At 47.1% G+C, this 17,297-nt stretch overlaps 1 protein-coding gene and 2 long non-coding RNA genes across 3 annotated transcripts; all 3 read right to left on the bottom strand.

Moving 5' to 3' along the window:
- Window positions 1-7,306: 7,306 nt before the first annotated feature.
- On the bottom strand, window positions 7,307-14,059 carry LOC119133811 (protein sprouty homolog 3). Its single transcript, XM_037269971.1, has 2 exons — window positions 13,870-14,059; window positions 7,307-10,867 (listed from the first exon to the last, which is right to left on the bottom strand). The coding sequence occupies exon 2, from the start codon at window positions 10,810-10,812 to the stop codon at window positions 9,904-9,906; it is 909 nt and encodes a 302-aa protein (XP_037125866.1). The 5' UTR covers window positions 10,813-10,867; window positions 13,870-14,059; the 3' UTR covers window positions 7,307-9,903.
- A 1,428-nt stretch (window positions 14,060-15,487) lies between these two features.
- LOC119133871 lies at window positions 15,488-16,267 on the bottom strand. The gene is made up of 2 exons (XR_005100209.1): window positions 16,154-16,267; window positions 15,488-16,082 (listed from the first exon to the last, which is right to left on the bottom strand). It is a non-coding gene; the product is annotated as an uncharacterized LOC119133871 (long non-coding RNA).
- A 50-nt stretch (window positions 16,268-16,317) lies between these two features.
- Window positions 16,318-16,890, bottom strand: LOC119133872. Its single transcript, XR_005100210.1, has 2 exons — window positions 16,804-16,890; window positions 16,318-16,723 (listed from the first exon to the last, which is right to left on the bottom strand). It is a non-coding gene; the product is annotated as an uncharacterized LOC119133872 (long non-coding RNA).
- Window positions 16,891-17,297: the final 407 nt, after the last annotated feature.

Raw genomic sequence — 17,297 nt, 5'->3', positions numbered from 1 at the left:
CTTCGAAGGACAAGCAGGACACAAAATGACTGGATCGATGTCCTTCCAAGATGCAACCTACTTCTTGTCCAAAGTCTCGTTGGGGACCTGAATCCAGGGTGTTCCTCACCTCTACTGGGTAGCCCCGATATGTTTTACCGATTGGAGTCAATGTCCAATTTGCTTGCTTGTGTTTCAATGCCTTCGGAGATTGAGAAAGAAAGAAAGAAAGAAAGAAAGAAAGAAAGAAAGAAAGAAAGAAAGAAAGAAAGAAAGAAAGAAAGAAAGAAAGTGGGACAAAACAAATTTGTTTACATATTCATAGAAGTGTGGCTGATGAAAGACGGGTTCGTTCGGAAGAAAGGCAGGGTGACGATTGACGCCGGAAACTCTCTCCAGAAAAGAAATGAAAGGGTGGCACTTTAATACCATGGCTAGCTAGCACGAGCTTTAAATGATTCGGACGATGTGAGGCAGACACACCCCAAGCAACCCCCCGCGGGCACCAGTGATCTCAAACCGTCTGTCACCCCCGCTGTGTCTCCTCATCTCTGACATCATGGCTGTTTAGCATGCACAGACACCGTTTGCATAGATCAGGCCAAAGTGGGACGAGATGGGGGGGTGGGGGTGGGGGGTTATATGTGGGGAGTTGGGGGTGCTTCCTCCCTGGATTAAGGCTTGATCAAGGCGCCATCAACAAGCTCTCTCTCGCTCACTCCCAACTTTCCCAAGAGAGCGGCAGGCAGTAAGGAGGGGGTTGTTTTTTTTCGGGGGGCGTCTAGCCGCAATGGTGGACAACAAAGACAAGAGGAGATGTTTGCTTCCCACTTACTGTCACTTCAGATGTTGGAACTGGGGAAAACTGTCAGACTCTGACGCGCCTCCCGACTGTTGCGGCATGTTTATCCGCTGTGTTTATCACCCCCCCTTTTTTTTTTTTTTTACCCTGTTTCCACCAGGGGGTGCAGTTCACATAGAGATCCTTCCAAATGGATCAGAGCTCAAACAGTAGACCAAAACAATGGGTGGCCAATATGAGTTTCACATGTTCTGGGATTTGTGGAAAACTCTTGGACAATTGCGGTGTCCCCCAACAAAACGACCTGGTCCACTTAATAAATGCTTTCAAGGAAAATGAGTGGGTGACAGTTTTCAGGATCAGTCCCCCACCCGGAGAATTTAGACCTGAAGTACCCTTTCCGATTAAAGGTGGAAGTCCAGGCACATGGATGAAGGTGGTCGCCAGCTTGTGTCCAATGTCCGAGATCAGATCAGTGACTCTTTAGCAGCTTAGTTCATTGATTGGCAGGGATTTGGAGCAGAGCCGGGTCTCATTAGCACCGGATAAAGTCCTAATCCCCTCTTAGCCACCCCTGAGCTGCATTGTAGGTTCATTCTGCTTCGCTGCCTCAGGGATCGACTACCTGCATACAATGCAGTCGATCCCAGTGTTCCCATACAGATAGATGATTGTTGTCACTTGTAACTGGGCACGGGTACCTCGTTAAGTTCCCGCTTCTCACGACAACTGCCAATCACTTTTTCCCAGAGTCCTCATCGGAACCTCCTTCCGACTCCTCTCCGCTATGCGAGAGCGATCGATACCGGCTCACAATGATGGCGGAGGCCGATCGATAGACGCCTCTTTCAAAGCTTCACTCTCTCCCAGACAAGTTGGGAAGCCAGAAGAGAACGTGTGGGGAAGGCAGAGTAGAGCTAGAGTTGTTGTTTTTTTTTGTTTTTTTTACCCCTTCCTTCGTCTTTTTCTCGGGGTCACGCAAGGGGGGGACGTGAGGGTTGAAAGAGGGATGTGACGAGGGTGAAACAGTAGCAGGGGGAGTCACCGAGCGATTTTTCTAAAAATACATAAATAATGGAATGAGCTGCATTCTATGACAGTAGAAAATATACAAACAATTCAAACACAAATACAATTCTTTATTACAAGTAATGATCAAGTCATTTGATTTATATCTTACCATTTAATAACACTTATGAAACAGCTATATAAGAATATGTGATGAGCTATATTTTTAAATTCATAGACATATCCTCAAACATAAGCATGAATAAATAATTCCTTGTAATTGTAAATAGAAGTAACAATCATTTAGAATAATATTTTGTGAGTACACCAAATTGGCCTAATTTATGATATGCTGTATTGTCTTTCTTTCAATTTCAGTTGATTTCTTATCATTTATCAGTTTTTTCGTATGCGTTTCAGGAAGTACACTGTGAGTATTAATGGGGAAATTATGTCGGGAATATTTGTAGAACTAAACAATTTCCATTAACAAGCGCGAGGTCCCCTCTTGGGATTTTCATGCTCGGTGATATCAAACGCCATCAACGCGTATTTTAATTCATCAAAGAAACGACGGCGTGAAACCATCTCACCTTCTTATTGAGTGTTACAGCTTTTCATTTGGCATTTGGAAGGGGGCGGGATAGCTCTCGCTTTTTTCCCCGCTAATTTGAGGCGCAGGCTCAAGGACGCTGACTAGTCGGGCTTTAATACAAATCATATTTCAATCGTTACGTGAAGACCTTAAAGCTCTCGGGAGGGCCTCGGCGTAATGAGGCCTTCTGGGATTTTGATCACTTTTTTACATCTGGTGGAAAAATGCAGGAAAACAGAAGTCGGACGTCTGCAACTGACAAACAGCCCCCACCCAACCCGACCAACCATTATCTGGTTGGAGACAAAATTGACATGCATAGATATGTTCACCAAAAAAATCAACTCAAATGGTTTAAAAGAATCAAAACCTCAAAACAATGAGAATACTCCAGCAGTAAAAATATGCAGAAAAACACACACACACACACACACACACACACACACACACACACACACACACACACACACACACACACACACACACACACACAAAATAACCATGTTCCGCAAGAATGGGTAGCTGAACCCTTTTTATTGTTAAAAAGAGAATTACCAATTAGTTTGGCTAATCCTTGTAGGACTCTGACGCTTCCCCAAATGTGTGCGGTACTTTCCCCTTAGTCTCCACTCGGTAGTAGTGCCCTCATTCTCCTCTCGAATGTTTTGTTATGAATTGTTTGTTTGATATTTGTTGTCCAATTTGAACAAATTAGACATGGAATTGGTCTCGTGACTATTTATCCTCAACCTAAAGCAGTCTGTGTATTGTTTGCTAGCCTGCTAGCTAGTTGTTAGCCTAGATAGAAGAAGTGTCTGACCCAATGTGTCGGCCATGTTTCAGCAGCACGTCAACATTTGATCTGCGGATGCTTTTATTTGGACGGGCGAGCAACACACACAAAAAATCAAACGCTAAATTTGAATATCAAACTGGTGCGTTTGCCCATGCCGCCTTTGAAGGCTCCCGGCGGCGTTACACGAGGGAGACCCGAAATCCGGCGGAATAGGATTCAAGTTGAAATCCACCTCAGGGTGTCCCCCGCCGAGTCCAAACATCACAAGTGAAGTATTTTTTTTTGCCGTTTTGTTTGTCAACTACAGAACGCTGCATCAATGAAGTCCACACTCTCCACTTTATTGCCCATAGTCTCCTCTTGGATAATATTTGTTCCCTTACCAGTAGACAGACCAGCGTCAAATGCTAATGTTAGCTTTAACCTGTTGCTGTGCCTCATCTCTCAAATGGAAACAATTTGACAACTGTTGATTTTGCTGTATTTTGCCCTCAGTCTCCTCTCGGATGAAAGTGATCTCCCTACCAACAGCCAAATACGAACCAGGCAAAACACTCGAGTGTTGGATTCTGCTTGAATCTCCACTTCGCTGCACTCCGCTGCCACCGGTGAGTGACAACTAACCTCCCTCAGCGCTCTTTATTGATCACGCTCGTGTGTGTGTGTGTGTGTGTGTGTGTCACTTGGGGTTCAGAGGTTATTCATGCAGTTTCCAGCGACCCTTGAATGAACTCCATGTATTGTGCTCAGCAGGTCTGAGTGCCGCCGTGTGAATTTCATATCAGTGTATTTTCTCAAAGAATTGCACCCCTCCCCCCTCAACCCTTCCACTCGATCCTGTGTCAGCTTCAGACAGACAGACAGACAGACAGACAGACAGACAGACAGACAGACAGCTTCCCTCAAATGCACGTCCCCCTTTACCATCAGGTAGCACTAAGTACAAAATAGCTGATAGGCCCTAATTTGGACTCTTACACTTTGGGGGGGCTGTTGGCAGCAATTTGGACAGTGTTACTTATTTGGTCTTATCTCCTGAAGGGATATGGTCGAATATTTGCCCAAAAATATGAGGAGTGTATTCACATTTCAAAGGGAGGAAATACAAATCATTTGTCACTGTACTGCATTTTTCTCCAGTATCTGTACTTTAATTGAGCATTTTTCAGACGACTTTTTACTTGAACTTTTGCAACCCCTATGTGTACTTGATAATCTGCCAGTCAGTCACAAAAAAAGTGCGCAGATGCTGACACTGTTTGGGCAACTGAAGTACTGCATGCCAACTACATTTCCAATGAGAACGCTAGTTTAGCAATAAAACGTAGTACGCTTTAAAATGACATCAAGTCCAACTTAAATGATTATTATCACTATTCTGTTTTTTAATTTACATCAATTTTAAGTGGAAATAAAATACAAATAAAACAATTAAAGGCTGAAGTATGGATGTATATTTTAGAAAATAACTACGTTAAATGGAATGAAATGAAAAATGTTCAAATCACCACAGGAAAGTTCAAATGCAATTTAAATATCATTTAAAAAATGTATTGAAATGTATTTCTCTCCAAGACCAGCAGAGAGAGCCATAACACAAACAGGAGCTCTCGCAAGTGGCCTCTACTGTAACCTACAATCTTTCCAAAACAGTAAAAAACGGACTGTGTCATGAACCACGTGTGACAGGATTCCACTAATAACAAAGTGGATGAAATATTGAGTTTTGGACAAACACGTGCGCTGTGGCTCCTTGTCCCCCACAAGGCCGTCGTCATGACCCCGAGTTGTTGAGAGCCTCCATCCATCCATCCATCCATCCATCCATCCATCCATCCATCCATCCATCCATCCATCCATCCATCCGCTGGCTCATTTCCACTCTGGCCCAGTGTGGGAGAAAGCTGGCTTCAATGCGCAAGGCACTCGCCAACCTTTAACAACCGACTTCCTGTTTCCTGGCAGCAAACACAAAATTTAACACCCCCCCCCCCCCCCTTTGACCCCCTGGCCATGAATCTCCCACAGCACCAAACTGGCCCCTATATATTGGCACATTATGCTTTTTAGGGTTGCTTTCATTTTTTATTTATTTTCAGTTTTATTCTACTTTGAATTGTCTTTGGTGTTTTTTCAACTCATACACACATTTTCACCTAGGTTCAATAAAAATACAACGACCGATAGTAATCATAATAATGGCACAATTGTGGAAAGGCTGAAAGGTGAATATTTTGTGGTGCCTATCTGGTAATGTAGGTCAAGCTTGTAAGTTGGCAACCCGTGGAGAGAGCGAGTCGGTGATTTCCATTGTGCATCCTGTGCGAGAGGATGCAGCCAGAGGAAGCGATTGAATAATTCAGCATATTTCCTGAGCCGTAATGGCACTGCCGCGAGGTTAAGTGCTACGTCTCGGTGCATCCGTCCGTCCGTCCCTCCCTCTTTAGGGGTTCAGCCACAAATGACCCCAGAGTGGTTTGCATGATCAAGTCGAGCTCGTGCCGAGCCTCCAACCCGGAGGAGAAAAATTCCAAATGGTTTAATGCCTCGATGGTGGGCGGAGCATTGTTCAGAGTTTGGCGTAAGAAATGAGGTAGAAGCGACAATTTCACTTTTTTCCCCCGCCATCTTCTCATCTTGTACAAGCAGCACAAAAGCGAGCTCTTGAAGAGGGTGGGAACATGCCGTGAGCGAGTGAGCCAGCAGATGCTTTATCGCTGTCCTTGAGCATCGCAGCTGCATGCTTGAACACAAGCCAAACACCCCTGACGGACTTTCCGCGTTTGATTTTTTGTTTCTTTGCAAAAGGATTGTTTTCTGAAAGAAAGAAAAAAAAAAAAAAGAAATCAGGGGGGGGGGAGGCTTTCAAATTCCAGAGGGGAGTTGTTGATGTTGTTGTCATACCAGCGGCAGGAACAGGAAGCGAGTTGAAAGTTCTAGCCTGACCGCGTGACCCCTGCAGATAACATTCCCATCCCACCCCCCTCCCACCGGACCCACCCGCCATCCCCGCATCCTCCTCCCTGCCAAACTTTTCTTTTTCTCCTACTAACGTCGACATTTATGTGTGTGATGGCAGTTTGTCAGATTTCAGTCTGGACTTTAGATTTGGTCTAAAATGGCCACTTTAAACCACAGGTGTCAAAGTCAAGGCCCGGGGGCCAGATACGGCCCGCCACGTCATTTGATGTGGCCCGCGAAGACAAATTGTGCATCAAATTCATGTGTCATTACTAGAATTGCAAATTGTCTTCACTTTCAATCATGTCTTTTTTTTTAATATTTGACCCGTTTTTACTCGTCTGATTTGAAAACAAGTTATTTGTCAGTTTGTTCTGTAGCTTTTACTGTATATAATATGAGGGGCTCGCTCATACATTGATTTGGGTTGACAGTCATAATGGCCCTCCGAAAGAAGCTATGACTACAGTGCGGCCCGTGGAAAAAAAGAGTTTGACACCCCTGCTTTAAACCAAAGAAACTTTCTTGTGGTTCTACTCATGATGGACAAACTGACCAAATGTCATATTGTTCACTGAAATGAGTCAATTTGCCATTCATTTTCCTTCCTGGCGCTCTCTCTGACCTCTGACCCCTGGTTCATTTGGACCGCTCTGTGTTGACAGCTGTAAACAAGAAAAAAATCGGAGTAAACATTCTGCGGAAGCTCCCTGATTGATTGACAGTTGTATGGGCGCTTGACGGACAGCTGGGAGGTGGACTCCCGAGGGGGACGAGTGGGGGGGACTCACTTGCTTTGACAGAGGGGTCAAAGGCTGGTTGTCTGTTCACTTGAAAAGCAGGAAGAGTTTCTTTGGAAGCCCTCGGCACACATTCTTCATGAATCGCTCAGTAAACAAGATGTTAGAAGGCTAACGCTAACCAAAACGGCAGCACCTAGCGAGACCTGTACTTGGACAAAAGTGCTCTTCAAAAGGACTGTTCTAAATGTACAAATGAATTGAATGAATTTTCCAACTGTTTGATATTGTGCCGCCTTGATCGTTTCTTTTCTTTTTGTGTCGGATTCTCTTCCACTTTTTGGGGAAAATATCCTTGTCATTTCACAGCAGGTTTTTATTTTTTTCCGTTTCCACCCGTAACAAAACACACACGGATGCTCGTCGATGCTCGTTTGGAAAGCTCCTCTTTATTGGATGCTCGTCGGCAGCCGCACCAAAAAGCCAGAAAAACAACAACAACAACAAAATGCCAAACGACTGGCACGCTCGTCATCTCGTATTACACGCCAAAGGTGGCCATTCGTCTGTAAATAAATAAACAAGAACACCACATCGGCAAAGTAACGCGTACTGCTCGTATCATCGTAATAAGAATAAGATTCGACTTTGAGATAGACCTCGATTTATATTTGCTCCGATATACTGTACTCTCCTTACATTTCTCTACAATGAACAAAGCGAATGCCAATTGTGTACCGAAAGCATGTGTCGTGGTTATACTGAGTGAGGTGGGGAGTGGGCAACCGAAAGTGAATGGGCAACATGCAGCTCCTTCGTCTAAGATGTTTTGATCCGGCCAACCATTGAAATAGAAAAAAAGAAAACTGACATCATTCATAATAATAACAATAAGACAACTTCATTCATTTTTAATCGATCAATATAGCCCTTGGAGGACTGCAATGGCCCCAGATTGGAAAAAGGTTGCCCACACCCGCTGGAGCTAACCTTAACCGCAAACCAAAAAGGAAAAAATCCCATGATGTATGTAATCTTTGTGAAAGAAAGAAATATCAAATATAACACGTACCTACCTCTATGCGCACATCCGAGAATGAATTCAAGTTTTGTTTTTATTCAAAGAAAAAGAGTTTCTTCAAGAGGAGCAGTTCCAAATGCCACTTTGCATAAAGGTTCAGCTCATTGTCTATTCTCGGATTGGCTGCCAAAAAACAACAATCGTTTCACAATGTTGTGCTGCCAAATCTGATCTTTTCCATCTTTGTGCAAAGACAATCCTACTAAATCCTTGACCATCCTTTTTGGATTGTTTTGTCAGTGTTCTTGGCCGCAAAAGTTCCTGAATTGACAACCGTGGAAGCACAATAAAAAACCATTTCAACCCCACTCGCTCGTAATTGCATATAAAAATAGAATGGCAAAGGAAGGTTTTAACGCGTCGGGTGTTGTTTTCATGCATCCCACAAACACACACGCACGCACGTTCACTTGAAAACATGCGCACACATGCACACACACACACACACACGTCAGGAAACTTGAGCCTCGTCCTTTTTCCCCCCTCCGTCCCGCCTTCTTCTCCGTCCGCCAGAACACCGCAACTCCTTCCTGCGTTCTCGTCTGGCCCATTAAGAGCAATCACGGAGATAATTGCCCGTCTGATCAACTCTCGACGGGAGGCTTTTAGCCCACTGGCCGGCCAAAGAGGAGAGCCAGACGCGGCCGGAGGGATGTTAGAATAAACTGGCGGAAAGGGCAGGCGGGCAGCCACGCAGGCAAGCGAGCGATGCGAGGAGGACCGACCGGGGTTCGGGCAGCGGCCTTTTACGCGCGCGACAGAGCGAGAAACCCGAGCGGACCGGCGCAAAGATGTAGCGGCGAGGCTAAAAATAAGACGACGACAAAGACAACTCCTTCTTCACACGCAGACACACACAGACTCGAAGGACAAATGTCCACCCAGCCCACCCTGTCATTGAAAACCTCGTAGGGTACTGCACTGAAGTCTGAGGCCACCACCATCAATCAAAGAACAAATTCCAAGAGATTTTCTGCATACTAGTCAAAAGTGTGGGCGTCGTCGTAGGTTCAACCATCTGATCCTCCGGGAACCAGGAAGTCACCCGCGTGCACTAAAAGTCCGAGGCTGTCATCGACTTGGGATGAGGACAAGTTCACTTCGAAGGCATTTGTACAAGACGGGTAGCACATGGAAACTGTTGCTAACTGGTGGAGGACCACATTAAAAGTGGGTACAGTGCCAGAATCCAACATCCAGCTCTGTGATTTGCCTTGGGGGCCCTCGACTTCAGTGCAGCACCGTGCATCTGCTTCGTAGAAATGAGCCTAATAGCTAAGCTACCACCAGTGATTGCCAGATTCAGTTCAAAGCCATTTCTCTGATATTTTCTAGAGGCGTGGCATGTAGAACCCATTGATTTTGGTGTCCGATGTAGTCGATAGCTCCAAAAACCTTATTCTGATCCTCCAGGAACCAGAAGGTTGCCTACGACCAGACCCAAATGCGATTTGCCACGATGGCCTGCCACTTTGGTGCAGTACCGTGTGTCCACTTCATACAAATGAGCTTAATGGCATTGAGATTGCGTGTGTGGTCCCATTTCTCGGGCGTGTCAAAGCTTTCCAGATGTGCTGTGACTGTCTGCATGTTTAATTTGTCAGTTCCTTGGCCTTCGAATTTCCAGGGGAAGTCTCTACATTTCCTAATCCGTTGTAGTAGAACCGTGAGCTGGTGATCCAGTCCGTGGGGCGGCTGTCGACCACAAAGCGTCGGTCTGTTAATAAATAAATAAATGCGTGTCGGACGTCCCGATTAGGCAGAAGGAGGAAGGCGAGTTCAGTTCAGTTCAGTTCTTCTTCAGGTTCAGCTTTTGGTTTCCAAGGCAAACAGGCACGGTAAAGCTTTTGGTCCCTCTCAAGCTGAAGAACAGGTGGCTGCATACAAGGTAGGTGAACACTAGTAAATGGTTGGCATCTCCTTGCCACCCATCCAGGCTTGTCATAGTGACTTCTCCACAGCCTTGCTCACAGAGGGATGACCCGGGTTGGGGTCGGAAGCAGAGATCTTGCGGCACACGGTGTTGGTGTTGCTGCATCGGCAGCCGGGTCGCGTGGCCCGGTCGTGGGCGATGCGGCACAGGGCGAGGCACAGTCGGGCAGGGGGATAGCAGCAGAGGCAGGGCAGGCAGAGAGCCAGGAGGCCCATGGTGCCCCAGCGGGCCAGGGCGTGGGCCGGGGCGCAGGAGCACGGCCGATCGGCGCAGTTGTCCTCGTCGTCCTGAGCCGAACAGTGGTAGAAGAGGCCCTTGACGCAGCACAGGCAGGTGCCGTACTCCACCGCACTCTCGGCTGAACACAGGCAGCGCTGCCCACAGGCCCAGCAGGAGGGCAGGCGGCGCGGGGCGCAGCACTCGTGGCACTTGCAGCGGGCGCAGCGCTCGCAGATGAATTGGTGCCCGCCCGGCTCGTCCTCGGCCCGAATCTTGCTGAGGGAGGTGTCGGCCTTGAGCTCCCCTTTCGGTTGCGTGCGCACCACAGAGGTCAGGCCGGAGTGTGAGGGCGTCAAACCCGCCAACAGCCTCTGGTCAGAGCCGGCGCTGGTCCGGGACATGGAGGAGCTCACGGTGCTGGAGCGACTGACGCGGGACATGTGGGCGTGCTGCTGACTTTGACTGCGGGGTAGCGCCGCATTGCGGGACGACGGAGGGTGTTGCGAGTATATTCCATGTGGGCGCCGCTCGTCGTAGGGGTAGAAAAATCCAGACTGGGTCGCCAGCTCCAGTGCCACCGGGCGCTCCACGTAGTCATTGTGGGCCCGGATGGTGCGGATCTGGTCGAGCGACAACACCGGCACATGCTGGAGGTCCAGCCCGTCCGGCTCCATCCTAAAGGAATGAGCGGGGTCCATGTCGGGGTAGGCGGTACCAGGGTGGGTGGCACCACTCACGGGACATCGGATAAACCTGCAAACACGGGAGTGTTTGTTAGTTGATGAGCTGATGCTAATGCTACATAGCCAGTAGAATCACGTTTTGCATAAACTTGGCTTGATTCTTCCGAGAGCTAACTAGTAACCCACAAGTAACTATAGAGTCAGGTATTTTATCATATTTTTCTACTAACTGTCTAGTTAACAAGCTAACGAACAACAAATTAGCTAGCTAACAAGCATGTTACCTTAGTGTACATATGGATGTTTGTACACCCCGCTACTAATATCGAGATGGAAGTAACTATCGAGCAAGCTTTACACGAGAGAGAAGCCCCGGCGGTCGTATGTCATTACATAACGACAGTAAAACAATCGAAGCGACTAACAAAGTAATTCAATACAATTTCATGCATTCAAATATTACAATACGGATTGCATCGTAAATGTAGGTCAGTGCTTCTGACAGTGTTTAGGCCGGCAAAGAGGGCCTTGTGTTGCTGCATAAATTAGCTGTGAAGATGTCAGATATGCTCCGGAAAGGAAAATAAAGACAAGTGCAGGAAATGCACAGGCAGCAAAGTAGAGTCAATTGAATAAAAGCTCCAGATGAATGGATAAGTAGATAAGGAGAAAGGCAGAAGTCTCGCATTAAAAACCTTGCTCGCTTCACAGGACCTTTTGGGAGAATGCCCAAAAATACACAGAGCATCCATAAAAGCAAGACCAACCATTTGAAGTGACTGTTGGTAGACAGAAGCACCATTTGTATCAATTAAGGCTTAAGCCGGGTGGGTCAATGTCACGCTCTGAACCTCATTGTGTCAAGTCAACTCGTTGACCATCGTGTCAGCTTCATTTGGGAAAAAAACTTTGCCATCTCGGATGGAGCCATGATGATAAAAGTCAAATGCGAATGCGGAAAACCTTCACGGAGGCAAAAGTAACTTGAGCAAGGCCCTTTTTGCGCTGCTAGGGGAGTATCAGTGTGACGGGACCAGTGGACCACCACACACACACACGCACACAAAAGGATGCACTGTGAGACTCTGGTTTCTACAGAAACACTTTTTCAGGACTCACGGGTCCCTTCATTAGGTGCACCCTGCGATGTAATCCAACGCAAGAGTTGTACGAAAAATGTTGCTTTCTGCTTTCGAGACAAAACATGCTCGCTCAAGGTCGAAATGCCTTTCTTCCTTTGACTTCCGCTGAGTCCGGTCGGTCGATGGGGCTTTTTAATGGGCCTCTCTCCGCGATGACCTCATGCGAGCAACTTAGCTATTTTAAAAAAACACTGCGAGTGGGGTGGTGGTGGAGGGGACATACCGTGTCATTCCCAAGAAGAAAATTGTTGAATTTTCAAATGCTCGTCAGACTATACAAGTAGCAGACCTCCCGCCGATTTCGAAGCTATTGCACATCTCCCCCAAAATCCAGGTCTCGGGTATAAACGAGGCACTAAGAGCCGGCCGGAGGCTTCCCTTCCTTCGATGCCCTCCCGGGAGCAGCAGCAGCAGGATTGGATGACAATAAACTTGATGAGATACCGGATGTGCTGAATCTGACCGTGACGGAAAGACTGAAATAGACACTGAAGACCAGAAAGGGGGGATGAGGGGGGGGGCAGTCACAGGAAGGGAAGGGTCAGCCAATGACCGAGGGATCACGGCGCTATTAATGATTTTTAAATATAAATATGATGAAAGGCCATCTGAGGGAAAGTTGGGGAGGAAGTTCCCATAGCGCAGCAGTTTTGATCAAGTCCTCTGAGGGCCATGATAAACTGAGAAGGAAAAAGGACGTTTGGATGATGTTTGATGATGAACATTAATAGCTTCCTTTTTTTTTTTTCCTTTTTGCAAATTTACTTGTGGGATTTCTTGCCAAAGTGGCTTGGAACTTTTTCACTTTGCATCTTTTATCCAGCAACGTGAGTCAACTCAAAGTCAGTGAAGTTGTCTTTTGGTGCAAATCGCACATTTCCGTAGCGCTGCGGTCGTGCGGTGCATTAGCTGGAGCATTCGTGCTTCTGCCTTGGCAAAAAAAACAACAACAAAAAAACAACTCCATTCATCCCCTCCCTCCTTTTCTCCATCATCCATTCATCCATTTCTTCATCCGGCCATCCCCCCTCCCTCCCTCCCTCCCTCCCTCCCTCATCCCCTCTTCCGCCCCGTGGCTGGTTATGCCTCCTGTTCATCACCCCCCTCCAACGTCACTCCGTCCCATCATCCGTCGGCCCACCCCGGCGGAGATGGCTATCGACATTTTGCATCCGACCTTGAGGACAATCAATGGCAACCCCTCCGAGCGCGGCCCGGTCACGTTTACACGTGGCCACAAACGCACAGTTGGCCAGTAAGGGAAGGGCTTTTTTTTTTTTTTTACCCATCCCTCATCGGGGCAATGTTTCCGGTCCCCATACTTCTACAGGTAACCTTGATAGTAACGCCCAAAGTTTTGTTTGACAAGTGGACACAATAACACGACCGCATTACCAAAGGTGTGTCTTGTGAAATTCAAGTTGACTTTTGATCCCCATACCACACTTACCTTCAGAAAGTCACTTGACTAATTTGTTGACTTTCAAAGTTAAGTTCTTCACGACTTGACTTTAACTGAGTCACGTTACTCCTTAGTTGATTTTAAAAATAACAAAGTTACTTTATTAGTAACATTCAACAGATGCCGATAACATCCGCTAAACATAAAAGTGACAACCGGTTTTGCCAATGCTTTACTCAAAGTGCATATTTTTTCACAGTGAAGCTTCTTTCTTGTTTGACTTAACATCAGTCATTTTTTAAAAATGATTGGAAATGGGTTTCATTTTACAGGCTACATGACAACCAAAGTTTTTGTAGACTTCTCTTAACATGCATTTTTTTCAAGGCAGTCTGTTTAGGTCTGACATATTTAACTGGCAAAAGGTAACATTTGAAATGTAGATCATTGTAAATCTAACTTGGAGGTGCTTGATTTTTTGCACCGCAGACACCTAAACGTCTGTCATTCTCAAAGGAACGCTCTTACCTCTGATTGGATTGAGATCCATTTTGCGCCCGTGCAGCTTGTCCTTTTTGTCCCTTTTTTTGCAAAATATCCTCACTAATGTCTGATGACAGGACGCATTTGCGGTAAGCCGTGAAGCTCACATCACCGAATAAGTCCTCGTCATAGTTGCTGTGAAAACAAGTCCTAAGTGTCCATGTGTGTGTGTGTGTGTGTGTGTGTGTGTGTGTGTGTGTGTGTGTGTGTGTGTGGAGGGGAAGAAAGGCTTGGTGGATGCTCTCTATCAGCAGGATGTGCCCTCCTCCTCCTCCTCCTCCTCACCCTCCTCCTCTTCCCGGAGCTGGGATCCCTGCGTGTCCTCCTGAGGTCACCTCCTCCCCCACCACCACCACCGCCGCCTTCTTCTTCTTTGGCACGTCAGCCTTCCGAGGATGCTGGCAGGTCGGAGATGGACTTACGACTTAAGAAAGTGCATCCAAGTGGAGAGATGGCAGGCAGGCAGGCAGGCACAAATTGTTTGCAAAGAACTCTCTTTCCCCCCGCCCCTGTTGTAGCGTCCGCGTCTCTTCTCTGGAGATGAATGGTAGTGAGGACTGGTACGTTCTGTGGTGCTCTCTCTCTCATGCAAAGGCACTCACACTCCTCCCTCTCGACCCCCACCCTCACCCGTCACTGAATCCGAGCCGCTCCGTGCACGTGCACTCAAGTGGCCATCATGCACACCAAACGACTTGCGACAATGACTAGTCGAGTCCAAATCAGTTTGTGCAGTTAGCGCTGAGCCTTTGCTCGCTATTGTTGCAAATTTTGCTGCTCTGTGTATGAAGGAAGGAGCAGTCGTTTGTAACATGTTATGGAACTGTTCTAGTTTCCGTTAACTCATCTGTTGTGTTTTACCTGACATATTAGCACTTAGCAATTAGCACTTGTGTAACACTAATTATGTTTTAATTGTCCTACTTTATGTGTCAGGTGTATTGTAAACAAATGTGGCGAAAAACTACTTGAAGCGAGCACGCTCGGCCTCTTGTTGGAAACCTTTTTATTTTCTCATAGTGACGCTGTACAAGGAGTCTCCTATTTGAGTGAGAACAGGCAGGTTGAGAGATTTTTTTCATTTGGTTTGAAAGGGGAAATTGAGTCAAAATAAAGATACGGCATTGTGATTAATATTGCGTTTGTGGACTGTAGATTGAGCAGCTTTATGTTTTGACTTCTGAAATGAATTCCAGCGCATTTGAACGTCCCTTGCAGCGTCCACACCCCCAGCCCACCCGTGGCTCGCTTTGCCAGCTGCTGCTCCGGTCACACCCGCGCGCCCTCTAATTGCCGCTGATATGTGGCTGCGAGGATGAGTCGAGACACTGATCCATTAAGTGACCAGGCCTGGCTTGATTGGCTCCGGATGAGCCCCCCCCCACCCCCCCCCTTCCCCCGTTGAAATAGCACCATTGGCCGTTGGCCAAGCGGCCATTTCCTGTGTCTGAGAGGAGCTCCAGCCACCGGAGCTCGAATGCATTTCCTGACTAAGAATAAAAGTTTTATTAATGAGCGCCAGTGCATCAGTGGCCGGCACACTCTTGCCTCGCTCGTCAGGAAGGATGACGGGTGTGGAAATACAGACACGATCACAGTATGTGGAGGATTGGTCTTTATTTTGAAATCTGTTTTCAGACTTTATGCATACAAATATATAGAAGTGAGGAACACCAGATAGACCGTGTGCTTCCAATCAGCTCCAATCCATGTTTTTATTTTGGGGGAAAAAGCGGGGGCAAGTTAGGGTTAGTGGATGCACGGGTCAAGCATGGTAGTTTGGTATCTTTTTCTTCCGATCCCTGAATCCACAGCCCAGATTTCATTCCGGTAGGATTTAGGATTATGGGGTGGGTTCCCCTCCGAGATTAGGTCTAGGTTCAGCTGTGGTTAGGGTCAAGGCGGTTAGAGTTGAGACGCTGTTCTCGTCCTGTTCCCGAACCACTCGCTCCTCTGATTCCATTTCAGAGTCTAAGTGCTTTTAGGGGTTGTGGTTGCTTGCGCTTGCGATAGCCTTTCCTTCCTGTTCCAGTTCCTGAAGCCTTTTCGTGTCCTTCCTGAGCCACGCCCTTGATTGCGTTTCCGATGCCACGTGAACGTCCAGATGATGACTTGAATTCTTGGAGACCTTGGACCGAGGTCGGACCGGTTGTACGGAGTCTGACGGACGTCTCCCGTAGAGGTGGTCGGACATGAAACTGATTTTGGAAAGCCATCGTCACAAAGTTAGGGGTCGGGGTTAGATGCTGATCCTTTTAGTGGAGCCTACCTGGGCTGACATCCTGCATCTGCCCTCTTTTGCTTTTTGGGAAGACTAACTGCTGTGGTTTTCTTCTGTTCCAAGCGCTTGGTCTTGCAGCCACGACTGCCTGGATTCTGCAGTGACCTTAAGGCTCCAAAGACTGGTTTCACTTTCCTGGTGGAAAAAAGGTTCAGAGACCAGAAGGTTGTCTGGAAAAGCTCCTTGAGTCTCTGTGATGTACGTGATCTGAACACAACAGAGTTGCCATGGAAACCTTTGACTTTAAAGGAAAACATGGGGTTATTCGAGGAAACTCCACTGGATACCACACAATAGTTTCACTAAACCCTCGAAACTAACCGTACGGTAACCTTCCAACCGTAACCCCGTTTTACATGACCCTAACCGTCGTGATTACCAATTTGGTATAACAAAGTAGTGATCGCACAATTGGAGCCCAGATGGCTATTTACCATTTCGTAGTCATTCTCGCCGGGGAAAATCAGCGTACCCGTGTACAGAAAAGCCGTCACGCAGCCCATGGACCAAACGTCGATTGCCTCGTTGTACGGCGCGCCCACCAAGATCTCCGGAGAACTGAGAGAGGGTCACCGAGGTCAAGCCGCCGGTTCCTTTGGAAACCACTGCACAAATCTAGGAAACGACCAGTTAAGCACCGGTAGGGGCGACTCTGAATATACGAGCCCGGTCTGGCGTCCGCGATGTCGTGCGTCAAACCGAAGTCGATGACTTTGATCGGTCTACCTGGTGGACAATGGGTTGGATCTCTTTGACTTGGAGGGGCTCAAAATGTCGCTCCTTCATGAAGTCAAATAAACTCTTATCCAAGAATTCAAATTCCAGGCAAATGTAGCCCATGTAGCTGAAAGTGCTCATCCACTGGACCAGGTGACTCGTGTAGTTTTCCATTTCATTTGGGATTTTCTGTAGCGCCTCAATCTGCAGACATTGGAGTAACGGTTCCCAAAGTTGATTTTCGTTACGCTGCTTCTGGGACACTCGAATGTGTTGCGCTCGAACCTCAAACCTAGCCTGCACGGCAAAGTTTCCCTGGTTCCTGATCATTTTCACCGCCACTCACCGTCTTGTTGGTGTCCGTCTTGCGACATTTGGCCACTTTGCCAAAAGTTCCCTCGCCCATAACGGAGAG

The sequence above is a fragment of the Syngnathus acus genome, chromosome 14 (genome assembly GCF_901709675.1).
Source record: "Syngnathus acus chromosome 14, fSynAcu1.2, whole genome shotgun sequence".
Lineage (NCBI taxonomy): Eukaryota > Metazoa > Chordata > Actinopteri > Syngnathiformes > Syngnathidae > Syngnathus > Syngnathus acus.
Note: the sequence above shows the minus strand (reverse complement) of the source record. Positions and strands in the feature narration are given on the sequence as shown.

What these genes read in the sequence shown, in the direction of transcription:
- LOC119133811 (XM_037269971.1), bottom strand. Translation starts at nt 10,812, where the DNA reads ATGGACCCCGCTCATTCCTTTAGGATGGAGCCGGACGGGCTGGACCTC.